At 36.3% G+C, this 21,694-nt stretch overlaps 1 protein-coding gene across 6 annotated transcripts in view; it reads right to left on the bottom strand.

Annotated features, from left to right (window-relative positions):
• The window catches only part of SYNJ1 (synaptojanin 1), a 66,004-nt gene that overhangs the window by 33,627 nt on the left and 10,683 nt on the right, over nt 1–21,694 (bottom strand). For all 6 annotated transcript variants that reach the window (XM_065636274.1, XM_065637098.1, XM_065637960.1 and 3 more), the window contains exons 3-12: nt 19,357–19,443; nt 18,688–18,955; nt 16,045–16,270; nt 14,719–14,802; nt 13,879–13,940; nt 13,187–13,283; nt 11,823–11,992; nt 9,734–9,815; nt 7,978–8,130; nt 4,502–4,667 (exon numbers count right to left, since the gene is read on the bottom strand). In XM_065636274.1, coding sequence (XP_065492346.1) covers nt 4,502–4,667; nt 7,978–8,130; nt 9,734–9,815; nt 11,823–11,992; nt 13,187–13,283; nt 13,879–13,940; nt 14,719–14,802; nt 16,045–16,270; nt 18,688–18,955; nt 19,357–19,443 — 1,395 coding nt within the window. The remainder of the gene's footprint in view (nt 1–4,501; nt 4,668–7,977; nt 8,131–9,733; nt 9,816–11,822; nt 11,993–13,186; nt 13,284–13,878; nt 13,941–14,718; nt 14,803–16,044; nt 16,271–18,687; nt 18,956–19,356; nt 19,444–21,694) is intronic.

Genomic DNA, 21,694 nt, shown 5'->3' with positions numbered 1-21,694 from the left:
GAAGTCCACCAAATGCCAGCAAAGCCTCCGAGGGTCAAGGACAGAAGCTACCCAAGCACCTGACCACTGAAGAGAAACCAACCCAAGCAATGTAGCCATGATACATCCAGGTACTGAAATCATCCAAAGGGTGAGCTGAACCCGGGGAATCCAAAATAGCAGCACAGCCAGCTTTGGAGATGTGCACAGATGAGCCTTCCTAGTACTCTGAGTAAGTTTAAAAGCACAGTTTGGACTTCTATTATCTCCGCTTCAGCTCCTCTTTTTCTTTTGCAAATTTTGCAACTTCGAGCTTAATTTTAAAGAGTTACTCAAAATAATTAATATTTGCTAACAAGCGGCTTTCAAGAAAAGCTGTAAAATTGAATTATTTAACTCCTGACATTGTCATGAACCCCTAATGTGAAAAATCTTACCAGGACAGAATCTAATGTTGGAAGTGAACTGACAACATGCTTATTACAAACATGAAATACCTTTAAACTTTCTAAATTATAGAATGACTCTTTTTCTAAATTAGAATAAATACATTTTAAAAAAAGATTAATTTGTCATCAGTTTTCCAAAATACTGAGTGAGCCAATTGTTTTTCAGAGCTCCTGAGCCTCCCACATATATAATCTTCCTACATATTTCAGGCTATTTAGCTTTTCAACAAAACTGTGTCTCACTCCACAATGTTAAAAATCCAATCAATTACATTTTCCATTATTTTGCAGCAAAAATACTGTAACTTCTGTTCATACTATGTAGGCAGATATTTGGAAACCAGTTCTACGAAGGGAATACTAATTTAAAATTCTTGGTGGGATATACTGTGCAACTTGATTGAACTATTTTACTACAACATCCAAATTACTGTAGATATGTTTCAACGTATGTAATTTGGATCCAGATAAAACCCACGGTGAAATGTTACATCAAAAAGTTAAAAAATAGTTGTCATGTATGACTCTTTGTAAGTTCTAAGTTCAGTTGATATAGTATAGATGGTAACACCATAAGTGACAATGTGACTGTTTATTCCAATAAATGGTTTTTAACAATGACAAAATGCCAGTGAATCAGGTAATTTCAGGTGTATATTACCTATGACTCAGCTTTTATTATTTAAGTACTCCGTAAGAGTTAAGTAGGTACGGTAAAACAGTAATAGCAAAGAAGTGGTTTTCCAAGCGGAAAAAAAAAAAGGGGGGCGGGGGGCTGTGCAGGGGGAAAGCTTTAACACTTCAGATGTATTTGAACAACAATCTAGACAACCACAAATTCTCATGCTTTTCTTCCAATAATCCTCCCCTGTCCATCTTCAGTACCCGAGGCTAGTGGCTATGACCTGAGCATATAAATTCAGGGGATACTGTGCACAACTTCACTATTCTCTTCAAATGGGAGACTTCTCCGAACAATTATTAAGAGCTGTTTCGCTCCCTTTTCCTCTCCCTTCATCTTCCCAGGTATTAATAACATACTTTTTTCCTCTTACCCAGAAAATAAGTATCTGACCTGGTTTCACTAAACCTGCTTTTAAGGGGAAGCACAATGAACCCCATCAAGACAATAGCTCAGAAACGACTGTTTAGATTTTCTCAACACATAGTAAAATCTGAACCTACAAGTATTAGAAATATTTTGTTTTAAATAATAGTTTCTGGAAACAAGGAGATGATGAAGTGTTACACAGCTGACAAGTACTCACAGATCTCCCTTAAAATATGGAATGTGTATATATCATATCTCCCCAAATGGAGTAGCTTCATGTAAACAGCTTAAGTTACAACAAAAAGGAGAATGTCCACTAAGAATTAGAAAAATTTGGAAACAAAGTTCAAAGGCATTATGTTGCTTACGCTGTTAACCTATAATGATAATAACTAAGAGTTTTCAGAAGCTTCTTAAATTGAAGGGACCTTTCATGACATTTTCCTCTGTCTGGCTCACCCCTACACCTTATTATTATTACACATCATTTCTTCATGTTCACAGTATTGCTGAATCCTCCAAAGTCAAACTCTCATATTTTAAGCCCAACATCACAGACATCGGTCAAGATAGTACTGCAATGTCTCAAAGCAGAAGATTAGGGGCTAACTATAAAGTTCCCTCTTCGGGCCTCCTCTTCACCAAGAGTTTCACCTAAAAAGATGCTCTAATACTTTCATTTTGTGTCACATGCAGAGGTAACCGTATCTCAGTGTTTTGACTGTACTTTTGCTCCACAAAACACAAGTGTGAGCATGTTATTTCAATTCATTCCAGTACAATGTTAACCTTTGCTGGGAGATACTACAAAATCAGTCTGTCTTGTGCAAGAACACAAGCAGGTAGAGCCTTCTAACAGCAAATAAGATGAAGTTACAAATTGTACTGAAGAATTTTACCTCTTATCCTAAACCAAAACATTTAGATAAAACAAAAATACAGAAGCTCCCAAACCAGATAAAAAAGCAAATTCCTCTACAGCTAGAATAAAGTTTTTGCAAAAATAAAACCCACAGAATTGATTGCCTCTTTTCATAACTCACACCCAAGCACAATTGCAACGTTTTTCACCCCTTATATTTTCGCATTTCTTGTATTAAAGAGCTTTTCTTGGATTCAGGGATTTTGGGGCACGGGAATGCCTGATCCAAACACTACTAGGAAAATGTGAGCCCACAACCAAATATTATGCAAATAGGCACAAGAAAAAACCAGAGAACAACAGTAGCTGCACAGATATTTACAGCTTAATTTACTATACTATACCTGATTGTAATGATTGCTCTGAAACTATGGATGCAGTAAGAAGGAAACAAGAAAAAAATTAGTCAAATAAGTAATTGCTTTTAAATTTTTTCCAGTAACATGTGAGAGAACGTGCTGTAATCTACAACTTATTACACATAAGCATTTGCATCAGTTAAAGTACATCATTTATGCTGCAAAATCAAATAGTTCCACAACGGTATTAACAAATTCGCTTTTCTTGCTTTATTAATAGTGGATTTACGCATGATGAAGTATCTCTCTAGTTAATTCACTGCCTAGCAGACAATGCCAAGATGGTATGTTCAGTGAAGAGGGATTAATGTTCCTCAGCTGACAGGAGCTACAAATATTGAAAGGACAGCTTGCATTCATAGAGAAAGTGAGAAGAAACAAAAATGACTTTCAACTAATTCTGAGTTGAGGCTGATTTAGCAGGTTTCAGATGCAGAAAAAGTTACAATAACATGAAACCTTGTGGTAAAGAAATGAGAGGAAAACAGACTTTCAGGTTCCACACAGGAAATCTATAAACACCTATAAGATGAAGACTACAACGGGGCAATAATTTTTTTTCTTGTGCCACAGATTTGCACTCAAGTTTTGACACATTTTTCTCATTCTAGGTTGAGAAGTGTCCATGAGAAAGGTGGGGAAAAAAAGAAAAGGAAAAATTAAGAATTTTGTTAATCCCTGAAAACAGCGATAATCCACCACTTAGGACATCCTTACCTGGGATCTTGGAAAGAAGACTCAAATTTAAGTTCGTTCTTTGCCCCAAAATTAGCTTCTCTAGTTTTCAGATCCCAGGAGAGTACTCTAAACACAGTCCTACACTTGGCCCACTTAATATTCCCTGCCCATCAGACCTGCAGAAGGATGGGACATGGCTGCAGTCCTGGGGACCATGTAGGCCACACCTCTGGCTGGGGATGCAGGATGCTGTGGTTGAGCTCCCTCCTCTCCTTAAGTGACCCACCTTCCTGCAACCAAACCAGCCAAGTCCCACGTAGCTACTCTGCCTAAGCAGAGTTTCTTATTGAAATCTCTCTGATTGTGATGTAGAATTTCACCCACAGCCTGACAAGCTTTTGTGGTGCACATATTCCTGGGAAAGACGACTTCTCGCAAAAAACATTTTTGTGATGGAAAATCATTCATCAGGAATTTTCTGATAGCTCCTGTTATCTTACATTTTCTTCTATTACCAAAACCCCTTTTGTTCCTCAGTACCTTAGAATCCAAAATGAAGATAAATACCAGCATTTTTAAGCTTGATAAGAGAAAAAATGCTTCCTATCTAGTTTAACATCATGGTGAGAATTTCTTCATTGACATGACATATCAAATTAAGGAGACATTTAGCAAACAATAAAAACCCCTAATAGTTTAATAAATCAGGATTTTTTCCCAAATTGAGCACGTAATTGTCAAGATTAACACTTGTTATAAATGGATTTGAAGAACTGAATGGAACATATCTAACACTCATCTTCAGTAAAGTTCTTACAAGTATGCTCCACAAATATTTACCTATTACACCAGCAGACACCAACAAAATAGAAACAGTAAAGAAATTACTGCAGCATGTTAGTTTAGTAATATTAGTAAAGCAGAAGTAATTTTCATCTTTTAATAAGCCAACAGAACATAAAATAGCATTTATACTTTCCAATATTGCTTTGAAAACAGACTCCATACAGCTTTCTTAAACCAAATAGTTATCAGACAGATTAAAATCCTGAAAGACACATACCGCGTAAACTGCTGGTGGTTAAGAGAGCCCGTGCTTTATCTGCTAAATCACTATTTAGGGTATTTCCCAATAACAAAACATCAATGGCCTCCTGCTTGGAGCTATCAAAAAAGTTATTTTGAATCGTTCTGGTCACAGAACGAGCACCATCCTTCAGCTTTCCAGCCTGTTAGGGAGGAACACGTATAAAATATTTTATGTTGGACACTGCTCACAATAACATTGGCAATATTCAGTAACATATTTGTAAGCTATGATTTTCAAATCAAGTAAATTTCCTTCTTTAAGTGTTAAATAAAGTCTTCTGAGACTACTGTACTATGTGTGCTTCTGCCCCCCGCAAATGCTAAACAACACAGTAGTACCTTCAAGGCATATCTAACAACATATCTATTCCAGTTTAAATTATTTAAATTAAACAGAATAGTACAGGGAGGGGTATATTTTCTTCTTCCCTAAACCCTTGGTCTTCAAAAATTAAATTGATATGATGCCATGCTTAGACCACGATATAGGATTTTGGGCTTTTCCCCAAATAGTGAGAGATGAGCAAGCACTTTAGTCCAAATGTCACGATACATGAATATGTATGTATATGCACATATAAGCACATTAGTTCAGAATTCACATTCTGAAATATCCATGTTAAAAAAAGAGATAGCTTCAACTCAACCCCTTAACTTTTTAAAATAACATGCAAGTCTCATGCAGTATCCCAGAAGGAACACATACACTAATCTATAGCTACATACATACGAAGACCCTGTTGTTGCACACACCGCACACAAGCGGCACGACTGAACAGTGCTCCAAAAGAACAGTGTCCAACCACCTGAACTAAACAAGAATCTCCAAGAGATGTACTGCTACTACAGATATTCCCTGACGGTCAGACACCTAGGGGATAATGTAATCAACACACCATGCAGTCTCAAACTGGATTCAAAAAACAGGAATGTTAATTTGTGTACACAGCACTGACAATGACAGGCACAAAGACATTTTCTTGATTACATGGTTTATTGTGTCTTATGCGAGTAAGTGTATTTTGCCTGTGGGGTGTCTGTAAATGGCCTCAAGTTGCACTAGGGGAGGTTTAGATTGGGTATTAGGAAAAAATCCTTCACAGAAAGGGTTGTCAGGCATTGGAACAGGCTTCCCAGGGAAGTGGTGGAGTCACCAACCCTGGAGGTGTTTAAAAGGCGTTTAGACGAGGTTCTTAGGGATGTGGTTTAGCGCTGAGTTAGGTTATGGTTGGACTTGATGATCCTGAGGGTCTCTTCCAACTGAAATGATTCTGTGATTCTATGTAAACACATGCCATTGCATGTATATGAAATACAGACTGTAATCCATCAGGGATGCTGCATGGTATTAAATTACTATTAAGAAAACTCCAAGTTCACAGCTTGCATTGTTCTTGAAGGTCTTCCAAATGCATGAGAAAAAAAGACAAAAGCTTAAGAAAACTACAAAACTAACCCATAATTTAGTTCTATGAATTGTACTAGAAAACAAGAAAGAAACTACTGTTTTGTCAAGGATAAGTAGTAGTAAACTGGCACCATGATTTTCAGAAGACAATGTGGATGAGGTGTTGATGAGCATACTATTGCAATAGGATTTTAATAGGATGCTGCTCCCCTTCCATCAGACAATGTATAACTTACGACATGATCCAAAAAACACACTCACCATTCACATATCAGGCAAATAATTGAAAGGAACCCAGAGAAAGCAAAAGAAAGAGTAGGTAAGGAGTTAGATTTAATGAGTATCGTAATACTTTAAAAAGGACTGGTTTTCAGTATAGAAATGTATATTAACACATTTAAGGTTAAAATATTTTTTTCTCCTATCCTAAATTTCCATATTTTTACTTCTAAGTACTCTTGGACTTTGAAGAAGCAAACTGACAAGCAAGAAATGGAAGAATTTCAACCATCAAACTTTTCATTTTAGAAATGAGAGTACAACTAACAACTTTAAAACTACATTTGAAAGTTTATTACTAGAGCACTCAAGAAAATATTGAGTAGTGACCTGGTCAGGTTTCATTGAAACAATGGCAAGTATTGCATGGCTTTGCAAGTATTAAAGATCCTCTTCAAGTAGATGGACTTCTGAGGGACGCTGTATTTGATTTATGAGATGTGGTACTCATTAACAGTTGTACCAGGGCAGGGATCCTGTGTTCTTACACAGACAGCAGAGTAAATCTACTCTGTGCTTTAAATATTAAACATCAAAGTGTAGATACAATAAACACATTTTTTAAAGTAAAAAATTTAAGTAGCCATATGAATGGCAAAAACAATTAATTTAGGAAAAGAAACAAGTAAGGTTGAATGAGAAAGTCAGGAGAGAGACATCCCATAAAATACTTACTGTAGTTTTCCTGATGGTCTGGGTGACATTTTTGTAAGAAAATAAAACTAAATGTCTTTAATGAAATTCCACTTTATACTAAAATACAAGCAATTCCCAAATGAAAAAGTCTTGTATGCACCAATTAAGGGTAGAATAAGCAACAAGTCTATTTTATTTATTTGCTTTTTATGTAGCTTACTGTGATGCCTTGTACATGTGCATAGAAGGACCCTGATATGGTATGAATGAATGGCTGATGGAAAAACAAAACAGCTGACTATGAATATATAGTATATAACATGCAATAAGCAGCAGCATATTCTTGACTAAAAGAATGGTATGAAAAGAAATTCCTGAAGGAACAAAGCGCAAAAATTGCTATGGTTCGACATTTGTTTGTTTTGACAGGTATCACCTGATAAGAGAGAGGATTATGGAAACAAACAAAAAAGCAACATTGTTCGAAGAAAAATAAAATACAGCATTAGGAAAGATGAACAACTCAGGCATCAACAAAGACAAAACAAGTTGAAGAGAAACAGAGCATTACACTGTCATGTAGTACACTAGAAAGCAAGACAGAAACAGAATTTGTTTTTTTTTTCAGTAGCTGCAAGACTAAAAAGAAATAGCTGGAGGAACATGCAAATAAAAAACACTCAGCTGCAAGCTGTTAATTTTTAACACAGTTAATAAACACTAAAAGCATAAAGAACAACATCCAGTGAAACACATTTTGAAAGAAAGGATATACTGAATGAAACTGAAACAATGGGAGGCAGAGTCACAGACAGAAAAATGAGAATATTCAAAGAAACTAAAGTTGATTTGAATATACATTTTTCTTAGCTATGATCTAAAGAAAGAAGTCTTGAGCCTCGTTGTTTCCTACAGAATGGTATTGTCTGGGAAGCACAGGCACGGCTGAGAACAGATGTACTGAAACAAGATCTAGTTATCAACATAAGCAACCTTTTAATGTTAATTTTTCGTTTGTTTAAGTTTTTTTAGGATTACAACAAAAGCACATAGTTGTTATATTTATAACAGAGTGTTTTAAAACCCACACTGAATACTGGTAAAGATTTTAATAAAAGGTCCTATACCTTAGCTTTTCCTTCTAGGGCTCCAGTTCCAGCATAAATTTTACTGACAGAATCACCATTCACAGACCACATGGATCGGAAAACTTCCTGAAAGCGAGTAACCAACTGAGGCTTCTCAGCTAATCCCAGTACCTCCAGTTGTTTTGTCAGCATCTGCAACAGTTGAGGACAACATTTGCAAAAGAAAAATCTTTAAATCTATTTATTAAAGGTATATCAAATTTATTCAGTATATATGCACCCCCCAAAAAAAAATCTTTGGTTTATATGTATCATTCTGAACAAACTGACACCATGTCATGTTTGAAAAGCTGCATTACACATGTAACTTTAGCAACAGCATTTCATTTTCTTCTAAAAATAGGTAGTAATATAGGAAAATAATTATGCAGTTGATTTGTAAATATTTTCATCTAAAAACTCACTAGTTACAAGGTAAGCTATTTTTGGTTCTCAAGTCTTTCTACTTACATAATTGAGAATTAGAGCAATTCATGTTCTTCCCCAAAAAAGTGTAATACCAAACACACTGACTTCTATTATACAAATGCAGCAGCAACAGAGCTCTGCGGTCAGTGAAACAGCAATGGCTTCTGTCATTCACTCTTTTCATGCATAACACGTAGCAATCTTTACCCTTCCAATCAATATACCTGAATTAATTTTCCACGGTGCATGGTCTACATTAAATGCATTTCGATTGTATACATATAATAAATATAAATGTCTTGTTTTACATTTAAATATATTACTTAAATGTAGCATTATGCTCCTGGATGTAGAATGGGTCACTGTACCATTTTTGAAATCCTGGCTTGTGGAATCATGATTATTTTTAAAAAGTCAAGCAAGTTTCTAGTGTTTGTGGCTACCAACATAATACTGAAAATAAATACCAAAAATTAAAACTAAATTTAAAAGCTATTTTCAATAGTTTTAAAAAATCTTTAAAACCTTGAGGTGTCCAACAGGAAGAAGTAGTCTAAAATTATGAACATAAAATGGCATAAAGGCAAAATTCTGAAGGCTGGGCAGGAATTAGCAGGAGTCAGACTTAGTTTATTAAGATGAATGGAGCCATCAAAAGCTTTTCAGAGCTACTCTTCTAGCCCCATCAGTACTACTTTACTCCATCAATTCCTACCAGGTTCATGTGTTCAAGCTCTACTTTATAAGCCCGCAGGCCAGAACCTTTGTTTCAACAGCAAGCCAATATGCTGAAGCACAACCCTGCAGGAGGACTAAATCCCAGTTAATTTCCAGCTGCTCAATTTGAGTGTGGCCAAAGCCTCAACCATGATATCATCCCATAAATTATTCGCAGCACAGCACTGTGAAAATATGAAGACACAGGCCTGGCAGATGCTAAGAACAGTAACTCTATATGCTGAAGAACTTAATTTAATAGAGTTACTGTGAATACAAGTCTTTTTGTGAAGGACTACAACACCACTTCCTCTTCTGGAAATGCAAGCCTGAACCTTAAGAGACATAAGAAACTGATATCTAAAAAAGAATGAACATTTTTTGTAATGCTGCATGACTACTGTTTAATTACAACTACTAGACAACTACTGCTTCTGTAACTACTAAGATCTGGTTGCCCCAGAACGAGAAAAGTATCACACTATAAATCAAACTGCCATCTACAAAACATTTCAATTCGTCTTTCATAGGGAAGGTAATGCTACTTTTACAGCCTAATTGCTACAGAAGCATCAGGAGCAGTTGTGTATCAGGACACTGTTTTTCCTACCTCTAAGCCAAAGAAAGCCTGCACACTGTTTGTTCTATCCAGACAGTCCAAGCAGTTTGTTCTGACAGTGCCGCTTTGAGATCTGTGCCAAGGACAACGAGAGACAGAGAGAAAAACACAACTGAAATAACTCATTTAAAACACATATCAACAAAGACAGGGACATGAAGATCTAAACCAGAACAGTAAATCAGGGTATTGTCAGTGCAATGTTACTGCCATGGTAAGTATGTTTATAAATGCGTCAGCAACAGAGGGTTAGCTCCAATAACAGCAGTGAATTTTGCAGCAGTGTTCATTATATAAAAATAATTTCTTTTCTGCAAATAACATGAATCTTTCTTATTCAGTTTTTCTCAATTCTCCTTGCTTGCTCGGTTCAGGTGTTATACAGGATTAAGTTTTCTTTTCAAACAACCCAACTAACACACTTCCCAAGAATCTCAGACAGAAATAATAACTCTTAATTGAACAAAACAAAAAAAAATAATATTAAGACACTTATTTGATTTGTTTAACCGAACTAAAAGTAACAAATTTTTGTGATAAAACTAAGGCAAATTTCAACCTTCACTACTTTCTCTTTCTTCCCCAAATAAAAATGAAAAATAAGCTTATCTCCCTTAGCTTGACAGATGCTTCAGGCCCTCAGGGACTCTGAACTGCTTCCCCTTCTTTGGAGATGCCCATTAGCTCGTGCTATAAAGCTCTCAGAAGGATCATATCAGGCAACATCCATGTTCCTCTTGCCTGGCTATGATTACAAAATTCTGATGGCTCTCCCAGTGATACACACTTATTCATCAGTAAAGCTCCATAACATTTACTTGGAGATCTAACCATAAATTGTAGAAAGTTTTGAAGAACTTTCTCCAAGATCGTTTTTCATTACTATCTCTATGTTTGATTTGAAATGCAAAGCAACTTGTTATCTGTGTTAGAAAAAAACCCAAAACTTACATTGTCCAAAAGGGATAGTCCATGAACTTGTAAAAATCACCACTGTGTCTTTTGTTAAGATAATTCTTCAAGCTATCACAAGCCACAGCCTATTTTGCTTTCATTCTGTTCTCAGTCTTTTTGATAGGTGATACTATTTGAATCTCCAACGAGACCAAATAGCATTCTCCCAACACAAAGTGTCACACCACTTTTAAAGCTCTTTGGAGAATGGTCGGTGACATTTTGAGGTAGAGATGGGACCTAAGCATGCTCCCACTAAATCTAATGTTATTCAAACCTCCTAAGACCTGCCCTTGGAGGATTTAATCCCACAGCCAGGTTAGAGCACAGAGCAGGATGGAAACCATCCTCTCCTCTCCCACCGCAGTAGAAGATGAAACCCCACTGCACGTGCATGATCTCCTCACTCAACAATTCTCATTCTCATGGGGAATCTCACTCAGCGGTTTGCTCTGGTATTAATTAAAAGGAGGAAGGGTGTGGAAGGGAGAAGAGCAGGAATGTTGCCTCCTTCTAGCTCTGCTTCCCTTGGCCTGCTGACCTTACCACAGCCTTTGCTCTGGGAGGAGGTGTGAGGAAACAGGGGCAGAAGCACAAGTACAGCAGGACCGGGAAGTGCAGAGCAGGGCAGAAAACGTGCATCCCATTCATACTTTGTGGAGAACTAAATCTCTCAAATGGGGGACCCAGGTGCAAACAGATTTAGAAAAAGGCAGAACTGAAAACAGAAAACGGTATGCTCCATCGCTGAGGAAAATACGAACAACCTTATACAGGAAGATGGAAAAATATTCACTCTTCAATCCCATGTGGGTGTACCCAAGAAAAAGGTCACTTGCCCATTTTCACAAAAATTGTGAGCTCATAGACCTGAAAATAATTCATGCCCCATCAATGTCTCAGGGATATTTTGCATCAAGATTTTTAGAGCATATTCAGAATGAAACAAAGTTTTAATAGAGTAAAATAAGTTACTTCTGTTGCAGTTGTTGAGTATCATCTTGGATACAATAAAAATGCAATAACAAAAGTAACATTTTTGCTTTTATCTTCTTGCTAATGGGTGAAAAGCACCCCAGAACCATCGTTTAATTTAAAGAAATTTACAGAAGTTATACACACAAACCTTTTAACTTCCTTTCCATCAAAATAAAAAAATCCACATTCTAAGAATTTCTGGACTTGAAGTTTAAGCACACTGTGTAGTTTTTCTGCCTTTCCACCTTTAACCATCTGATGATAGTCAAAGTTCACCATTTTGATATCAGCTGAATGTTCAGATGCTTTCAAATGGCTCTGACATCGTAAAAAGAGAAGAAAAAAGTATAAATACACCGATATCTGATCATATAGTAGTACAAGCTAAATAAGAGGCTACAAATATTTTTAAAGCTGTTTAATTAGCCATCTTGTTTATTACATGCATTCCCTTAGGTAACATGAAATCATTTTTACCGTTGTTCAACAAATCACTCAGAACTGACTAACATTTCACCTGTTTTTTTCTTTTTCTTGTCACAATCAAAGTCAGTTTTTCCCTTATTATACCAGTGGTCACTAAGACAGTCTAAAGCCTCTTTTACTGTTACAAATGCTTCAATTTGCAAAAAGCTGTTTCGGTGGAAACTCTTTTCACTAACAGTCACCATTTTAGACATACCTGCCAGCAACGCTCCATAAACTACTACTGAAAACACCAGACGAATCATTTAGGTTGCTGTGGAGGGTGGCTTGAGCAGAACTTTCCCTACTAGTCTCTGAAAAATCTTGAAGAGCTCACCCGGTCTTTGTCGGCAAAGCTGTGATCTGCATTGGGCATTGATACGGACCTGGGAGCACTAATGTCTCCTCCCAGGACAGTTAGATACAGACAGATGCTGGTGAATGGCCCAAGATATTCAACCATTATCATACAAAGGAAAAACAACAGATGGCTCTTGACATGTTCTCTGGCTTCAGACAGAACTTCTCAATTTGTCAGTATTTCTGGACTACAACGCGACAGTTATTTTTAACCTAACCAGTGGGAATTCATGAAAATGGACACTTACAGTTAACATCATCTGAACAAGCATTTCTATTTAATCATGAAGCAGCTTTTATGTTTAAATTGATCAATTAATTTATGATTTTTTTAAAAAATATTAAGGAATATATCAGGAAATCCAAGGAAAACATTATTAAAAAGAAACATTACAGTATTAAATACAACAATGTATCATTTATTCACTAATTTTAGAGTGCAAAAAAGTTTTATTTTATAAATAAGCCACTAATAAGCAAGAAATACGAAAATAATTGAAAATCCCTCAACATTGTCTATGTTGCTGTTGTAATTTTTCAGTAAAGTAAACCAATCTGAGCATAATGAAACACTAATCGCACACAGAGCTTTTAAAAATTCACTTCACCTTATAAGCCTATATACAAGATTCATCACAAACAGGCAAATTCCAAGGATATGTACAGTAAGAGAATTGTCATACTCACCTGAAAAGCTTTGCTGAGCATGTGCTCCCCTTCTTTTGCTCCAAGTAAATTTACAATAATTTGCTTGCCATATAGATTTTTAAGAGTTTGAAAATGCCTGTTAACAGAAGAAAAATTCCACACTCATCTTCTGGCATTCAAAAAATTAACACGAACACCTGCAGCACTGACTGAGACACTGCAGAAATGTACCGGGTACCCTAAGAACTCCTGTAAGCCTTTTATTATGTCATGTCCAAACAAATCAATGTAACTCAATAATGGCATACAACCATTGTCTGCTATTTAATTAGGATAATAGCATCAGTTTAACAACATAGGTGTAGTTAAAACCATAAGGCTGTGAAGCTGAAGTGCCATGGCAGGAATAAAACCAAAACATAAATTTTGCTTATATACAGCAGCTGACAAATATAGGCTATCCATTTTAAACATGCTATAATTTTTGTTTTAAATTTAACAAAGTATTCCACTATTTTAAAATTTCTTCTAACTTTTCAACAAAGCTTTCAAAGGTCCGAGCAATCCTGTAGAAGTTTGAAAAAGCTGCCCAGGCAGTTAGCTGCTTTCTGAATCACACATTTGTATAACATGCGAAAGCCTCCCATTTGGAATAACATATCCCATCCCTCTGATGCATCATTTATCAGAGGTTTGTAGTGCATAAAGAAAATTTTAAGACAGTCTTTCACCTGTCAAAAGCTGGTGCATTCGCCTCAAAACCCCTTGACATTCTGACACGATGGGATCCCACCTATGACACGAAGATTACATTAAGTTATTGGTCTTTACACATTTTCAAAGACCTCTTTTGATCCTAAATATGGCCTAAAAATTCATTTCACTTTCTAAATTAAATCTCCAAAATGTATTCTGCTTGCTACAGTGTGCATTCTTTTTACAGGCTTTTCTTAATGTCCTTTTCTTTTTCCTAAAAAACCACTTTATCACTAAATCTACTTAGTCATATCATCTAATTACTTCTTCAGTAAAAAGGCATGTAAATGTTTCAATAGTTCTATTGCAAAATGCTTATATGTCTAGTTTAAGGAACCTAGAGTCACTGTGAGGCATGAACTTTTTTTAATCTTGCCTGTAAAAATTGTATCACAGTAGTAGTCACTGATACAATCCCTATTTCAAATAAACTAGGATGCAATTATATTATAGCAACTCTTGATCCATACTGACTTCTTGAAAAGACTTATCCTCAAGAACAATTCAGAATAAAACAGTGTTTTGAGTTCCCTTGGATACACTATTTTAAAATAGCAATTTAAAGTAAAGGATAAAAGTCCAGAATTTCAAAGAGAAAACATCTAAAAAGCAATGGACATTAAATCTTGTGCAAAACAGCATTCGGATACTCAAAAGTGGCAGGCATGCTGAATTAAACAATAGTTCCAACTTGCTCCCAAAGGATAACCTCATCCTGACAGGCAGTGGTGCAGAAGAGCCTAAATACTACTGTAAGATGTTTAAAAAGACATTAATAAGAATTATCCATATAATTAAATCTATCTCCTGCTTACCTGCAGGCCTGGCTGTTCCCAAAATAATGGAACAGATCCTCGAATCTGTATGAAAGATGACACAGAGTCATCTAAATATATCACCTGTTAAAAATAAAAGCATAGTATTAATAGGAATGAAAGGGTGTAAGGTTTTAGGTTTCTTAACCTTAGCTAAACGTAGAGCAAATAAAATATATTTACATATTACATATTCCACACTACAAGCTAAAATATTGTGCTCCCTAGACTTTTCTCTCTATCCCCTCTGAACAATTCAGAAGAGAAGTTCTGGCACTCTCATGCTTCCTTGTAGAATCATGATTCACAGTGTATAAGATAACACAGCAAGCATTTATTATTTGGGCCTGAATGACATCTGTGCTAAGAGTAACTTGTTTTAAAAAGCTTGATAAGACCTTCCTGTAGGTTGCAATGTAAACCAATGCACAGATAACAACAATGCAGCCTACTCAGAACACCTGCATAGATTTTGTGCATCAGAATCCAAAATACAATGGTCTAATAAGTATACAGGAAAGGAAACTTTAAGTGGAATGATATGCCACAGTCATTGAGCGACATTAACCTGCCAGGAAACTCGGACAGAGAAACTGTAACAACAGCGTTCTGACTAAACTCCCGGATGTGTATAAGCAGAGCCCTTCCCAGATAAAATCCAATAGAAGTCAGCTAGGCTTTGCAAAGAGTCAGTGAGTCAACCAAAGATAGCAGCTCACATGAATACAGTTGCAGGAACAACATCTTGGTAACTAGGTTATTGTAAGAAGCGAGCAAAGAAAGGCCAGCAAAGAAAGATTTACTAGCTTCTTACATTTCTGTATAATAAGGGCAAGGATACGCAATCAAATGCGGTGGAATTACAGTGGCTTTAAAAATTACCTTTCAGTAGAGCCATGTTAAGTAACCATAGGAATGCTTTTATCTTTCCTGAACCACAAGGTAACGTGTACTTGCCGAAAACCTCTTTTGCTTGTTTCTAAGGTCTTTTACTTTACAATCAGCTCAGGGCAAAAGAAGTGCAGGCTCATCTACAGCTTAGGAGGCTAAAAAGAAGTACAGTCACCTACAACAGTCCAGCTGATGGATAACAGCTTCTTAAGCTATTGAAACTCACGCATGCCCTTACCCTAAGCTACACGAAAAACCAAGATCATCAAATTATGTAACCTACTTAGATTCCTTATTTAGCATCGAAGGAATTATTTCAATATCTGTTGGTTACAGACTTGACTCGTGATCTGCTGATTCAGAGCAAAAATCTAACCGCACACATGCTTATCTTGAGTTCATCAGCCAAGCAATGTGCACTGTAGTGTAACATACCTGCTCTGTTTCAACAAAATTAGCAACATGACCGTCATCGTTTGTTCCCCGAACGTTAAATCTGGTGCCAGCCCGTTCACAGCTTAGTCGTGAAATGAGACAAGCCTTTGCCTGCTTGTGAGCCGCATAAATTGTCCTTATCTCCACTCCTCCACACATGAGACGTAACAGCCAGTCATCACAGTTCACGCCATAGTGCTTCAGATGTAAATGCAGTGACTGGTTCCTATTAGGAAAAGAAAATAATAAATTAACTGGAAGGAAATAAAATATAGCTCAAATTGTTAAGTCAGCTACTGACTTCTTACATTTTATGTCCACTACTACAAATAAGCAAAGGAAAATATGCATGTTACAGTTTTATGGTATAACTCTTATTTAAACATACTCAAAACAACAAAGTTTACAAGAGAAGAGCTTAAACATTTGCACGATGAGAATATGAGGTGAAGCCACGTATTTTAACACCTTAAAAAAGCCTCCCTTATAGCCTCTGCTCTTCCTCCAAGCAAAAAAACAACACTCCAAGTTTGTTTATGTTTCTCTACTCAGCCTTGCTTTGAGAAGCCACACATTACAGACTCTGAGAAAAGCAAACCAGAATTCCAGTTTCAGGGTTATTTTTCATGATGAGTAAAGCACCATTCAATTTCACAACACCATAAAATAAACCTAGAAAAAAAATCTTGTCAAAATACACTGATTGTTTCTATTATACATCACCATAATGCATCACTTGCCCAGACAAGCTTCCAGGAATACATTAGTAGTAAGCTGATTTTCAAATTTCTGTAAATATCAATTTCAAGGTTGAGCATTGGTACACTATATACTGCATTTACCATTCTCTAATAGCAGTTACTGCTCAAATGAAAGAAAGATCCACAGTTTGGATACACCTGTGCATTAAGCAGTACCAATCAACACTGCGGTAAGTAAATAAGACTAAAGTTTGGGGTTTGTGAGTTTTTTGTTTTATCTCGTTCTAGTGGAGCTTGGCTTTTGATCTTCTTTGGAAACATTCACTTGTATAAAAAGAGAGTAAAGTTTTCTGCATAGCAAAGAAAAGTAAACTCTAGTAAGATGGTTGGTTTTGTCACTGCCCAGAAAATTTTACATTAATTGTAAATAACATATTTGGTATAAAGATTGAAGCTATTTATTTTAATTTTAGCCTTTTCATTCAAAAATTCCAATTTAAAAAAAATCTGCAACTTATCAAACATCCCAGTTCAATCATTAGTGAAGATTCAAATTCTGTGAATCATATATGCATTCATTTTACAGAAAAGTGTACAGATGCATTACAAGAGGAGATTGAAAAAGCAAACAATATTCTTTCGCTGGGCAATATGAGACTGGAACTTTTGAACAGAAAAAGCCCAAGAAAGCTTACTGAAGTGCATAAGCAGAATACTTTCTGTTATTGGCTTTTAGTGTTTACATTTTTAGATCTTGGAATCTGGGACATCCAATCTACCTCCTGCAAGGACTGATTTTTACTGAGAAAAAAAAACATAAGTAGTTTTATGCCAGGAGTCAAAAACCAGCCAACCTGATTTTGATGGGGTCAACAGGCATCATCATTTCTCAAACCTCAAAATACTGACTTATCAACAGAGAGCCCAGTCTTCTTCCAGATGCAGAGAGAGACAAACAGCTAGAAATCCTGTAAACCTACATGTAGATGTATTTCTGAAGACTACAGCTTATTTTCCACCTTAACACAGATATTTCGTCTTATATAGCAATCTGATCATATTCCTCTATCTGACCAAAATAGAGGCAAAGAGTAGAATAGCACTGGCACGTATGCCAGAGCTGGTCTGGTGTATATTGGATAGAAGAGGGAGGAAGACGTAGCTTTTCACTTGTTCTAAGAGCATACTGCCAAGCGTTTAGGACCCTCCCAAAGCTCATGGATACATACATCTTTTTTAACAAAGGCTGAAAACATGGGAGCAGAATTTCTTACACGACAGTATGCACCACTGGCATTATTTAAGCTGCTTATTGGCAGAAACAGCAGTATTCCTTTTACCAAGAATTCTCTGTGTGAAAACCTATACTTTATTCAAAAATGTTCTGTAAAAAGACAGTTCAGCAGCCAAGCAGTGTGCACTGTAGCACAACATACATGCTCTGTTTCAACAAAATCAGTGACATGACAATTATCTGTGCAATAAAACTTGTAATGCCCTTTCGTAGGTTGGAAATCTACTTGGAAATTATATAGAAACACCACACCATTTTAGAATCCAGAATGTTCAAAAGATTAAAATTTTCTCTCAAGTTCCATTACCACATTCATTTTAAAAAACTGACATGCTTGATGAAGAATTAAGAGACACCAAAGCAAAAACACAACACCACAAGAACTGTTCAGGTCAAAGTACAATATCATGAGCGGTAAAAATCTGTGTCTTCTGATTAAGAAACTCCAAGTGGCCATGGAAATGTATCATTAGCACCATATTTTTGCCCTTAGAGTTAAAATAATGCTGTTCTCTCTCATCAACATTTGTGGGACAAAGGCGTACACTTAAGAGCTGATAAAGACAAGGATAAAAACTTGCCATGGCTTAGTTTATACAGGCAGGCATTACTCTATATAATGTCTGATAAAACGCATTATGAACTCACCAGAAAAACCTATTGTCAGTGGTGTGCTCCTGCATGCTGCGGTGAGCGTTGAGACTAAGATCTAAACTGACACCAGTTGCAGACCATGCAAAATAAAAGTTTCCTGAGTTCAAAACTTTGCGCACTTCTGAAATACGATCCTCATCTGTTGGTTCAATTCGTAATGATACGAATTCAGTGGAAGTAACTCGAAACACTTCAGAGTCTTGAATCTTCCCCACAGACATGCATCCTGTTACTAGAACCAGATAATGTAACAATGTGTCTCCTGTAAAACAAGAAAAGGCCCAGGTAACAATGAATCTTAGCGGAATGTGATGTTGATGTAATTATATGCTTAAATGCACACAATCTAACCTTGGTTTGCCTGAAAAAAGTACAAAAAGAATCAACATCAAGAACTTATTCTCAGGTTCTACAGAAGAAAAGGAAACGCAAACAGGAAAAATTACACTGCAAATAACAGGGATTGTGAAAACGGAAATTATTTTTGTCCACTCCCTCATTTCTGGGAGTGCTCCAAACTTGCAAGATAGTCTACAAAGAAAAGAAAAAAAAAAAGTAAAGAACCCAGTTCCTGTTGCAAAGATCCTGTGCTGTGCAGTTTTACAGGAGCCATAAAATTTTCTTTCCCAAATGAAAAACTAAGATTTAACATATTTTACTCACCAAGGTTTAATCTTAATACACCCAAAAGCCCATATGCATCCATTACTTTGGAGTAGGTATTTTTGATTGTGTCTTTTTCTGCAGCAGCTATGGAGAGAAAACATAAGATTTTAAGATATAAAAGACCACACACTATGGCAGGGAGAATGAGTACACTCTAAACTGAAAATCCAAGAGATTACAAAAGTAGTGCTGATGTGAAACTTCTGGAAAGAAATCAAAATGTATGAGCATACAGTATTTTATAATGGAAAATGAGTATTTGATTTTATGACAAAGTATGATCATGCTGTGTTTTTAGGCAACAAAAAAGGACTTGCAAAAACTCCAACTGATACTGAAGGAGAACGTTGACATTTTTCACATCGTCATCTCCTAATATAAAAAGCATCTAAAACAGGCAAACGAGTTCCATGAGAATGCTCTCCTGTAAATAGTTAAACTCAGAGTAGTGCTAAATGCTTTTTTTCCCTGAAAAAAACAAAAAATCCTTTTTATCCAAGAATAAAACCATGATGTAGGGGTATTATTTTCAGATAAGTAAACAGGACTATCACAAGTGCATTTTAACTAGTTTTACATATATTCCAAGCAAATCAAAACTCTTGTAAGTCCACAAGATAATGTTATTTAAAAGCCATATCTTAGATTAGGAAAACATAATTTTCATAGACATAAAAAAGTAATATTTTAGAAGAAATTGAAGTATATCTACCATTATTCACCTGGGAGTTAGTGTATGCTTTAGAACTTGAATCAGCACTTGAAAAACCAGGCCCACAAGCTTGAATGCAGAGGCAGGGGACAAAGATGCTGCAGAGCAGAACCTGGATCCCACCTGTCCTGAGCTTTTACTCATGACTAAAACAGCACCTGAAGCACAAGGACTGACAATTCCAGCTGTGCCACTGGACTCACAGGGACCGAGATTTCTGCATCACCAAGGATCAGCACCTTCTCACACATCAGAAATTATCTGCTAATTAATTTTCAATCTGACACTGAAAAAAATCAGAATTTGACATAAAGAAAAGTGTAAATGAAAATGCCCATTGCCTTGGCATTCTTCTGTGCTCTCTCTCACATTCGCTATATTTTCTTTAGAATTGCTGTTGTGAATCTTTCTAATGACTATTCCCTAAGTTTAGCATAGTCCTGCCTGTGCACAAGCCTATCCCTTCTGTTCAAATGTCCGCCAGCTCTGTTATTAAAGTGGATCAGAAACTCCAATATAGATGAAACAACATTTAACCTCAGCCTGAAATCTAAGCTCATTCAATGTTTTAAGTGCATTTTAAAAAAACCTTCTTTGACTATTTGCACTGATATGCTGTATTCCTGTAATCCGGTTGCTAAAGATAAGGGAGTTACAGCAGCATGATTATTTGCAAAATCCTCACTCATAATAAGTGTTAAGATTCACAGCCAATTTAACCACATGGTTTACAGATAGCGATTTTGTCAGCATCACCAAACCATGTTTTTCTTAACCAGATCACCATAAGGCTGGAAAGAACAACTTCTAAACTTCAAAACCTGGTTCTTTCAATCCATTTTTCCAGCAAGCATTTAATGATGTCACCATACTCTCCTAAACTCAGCTTTTCGTAACCAAAGAACTGCCACGTTCTTCTTTCACATTTCAAATTACTGATGAAAGATGAGGTTTAGCTTCAAACTTTTTTGCCAGCATTTAATGACATTTCAGAACAATGGCTTTTCTGTCTTCTATGGATTTATTCTCTTTTTCCATTGCATAGAACCCCTGTTATGCTTGCTAAGCCTTAATAAGTAAATGCCTGAAGTAAATTAAGTAATATGAGCTTTGCAAATTCACATCAACAAAAAGGCATGGCTAATAACATAGCAAAGGGTCACAAAAACAAATTTAAAAAATGTAAAGAGAAAAACTTACTGTGGCTACTCTATTGTTTTTCTTAACAAAGCATCCAAGTACCAACCAAAGGCAGTTCATGCCATGTTTTTCAGTTCCATTAGATCTAATATAGTGTGAATTCTGACCAAAGCTTTTCCACAGCGAGCGTGTAAGCATTTCTACCTTGCGCTGCCTGCACTTGTCCCATTGGTTTTTTTTGAAGGCCAAAATTCACATGGGAAAATGGCAAACATCACACACCTCAGAAGGTTCACTTCATCCATCCTGCCCTGGCCCATCCTCACCTATCCTCAGGCTTCAGCCATCGCCTCCACAGAATCTGAGTCTAGGTGCAAGGTACATTTAACAGGCCCTGCGGCAGACAGCCAGGATGCAGAAGAGCTTACACGCACTATGCTCCTACCACCCTCCCATAAGGCACATCATAATACATATAATATA

Source organism: Caloenas nicobarica, chromosome 1, assembly GCF_036013445.1.
Source record: "Caloenas nicobarica isolate bCalNic1 chromosome 1, bCalNic1.hap1, whole genome shotgun sequence".
Taxonomy (NCBI): Eukaryota; Metazoa; Chordata; class Aves; order Columbiformes; family Columbidae; genus Caloenas; species Caloenas nicobarica.
Note: the sequence above shows the minus strand (reverse complement) of the source record. Positions and strands in the feature narration are given on the sequence as shown.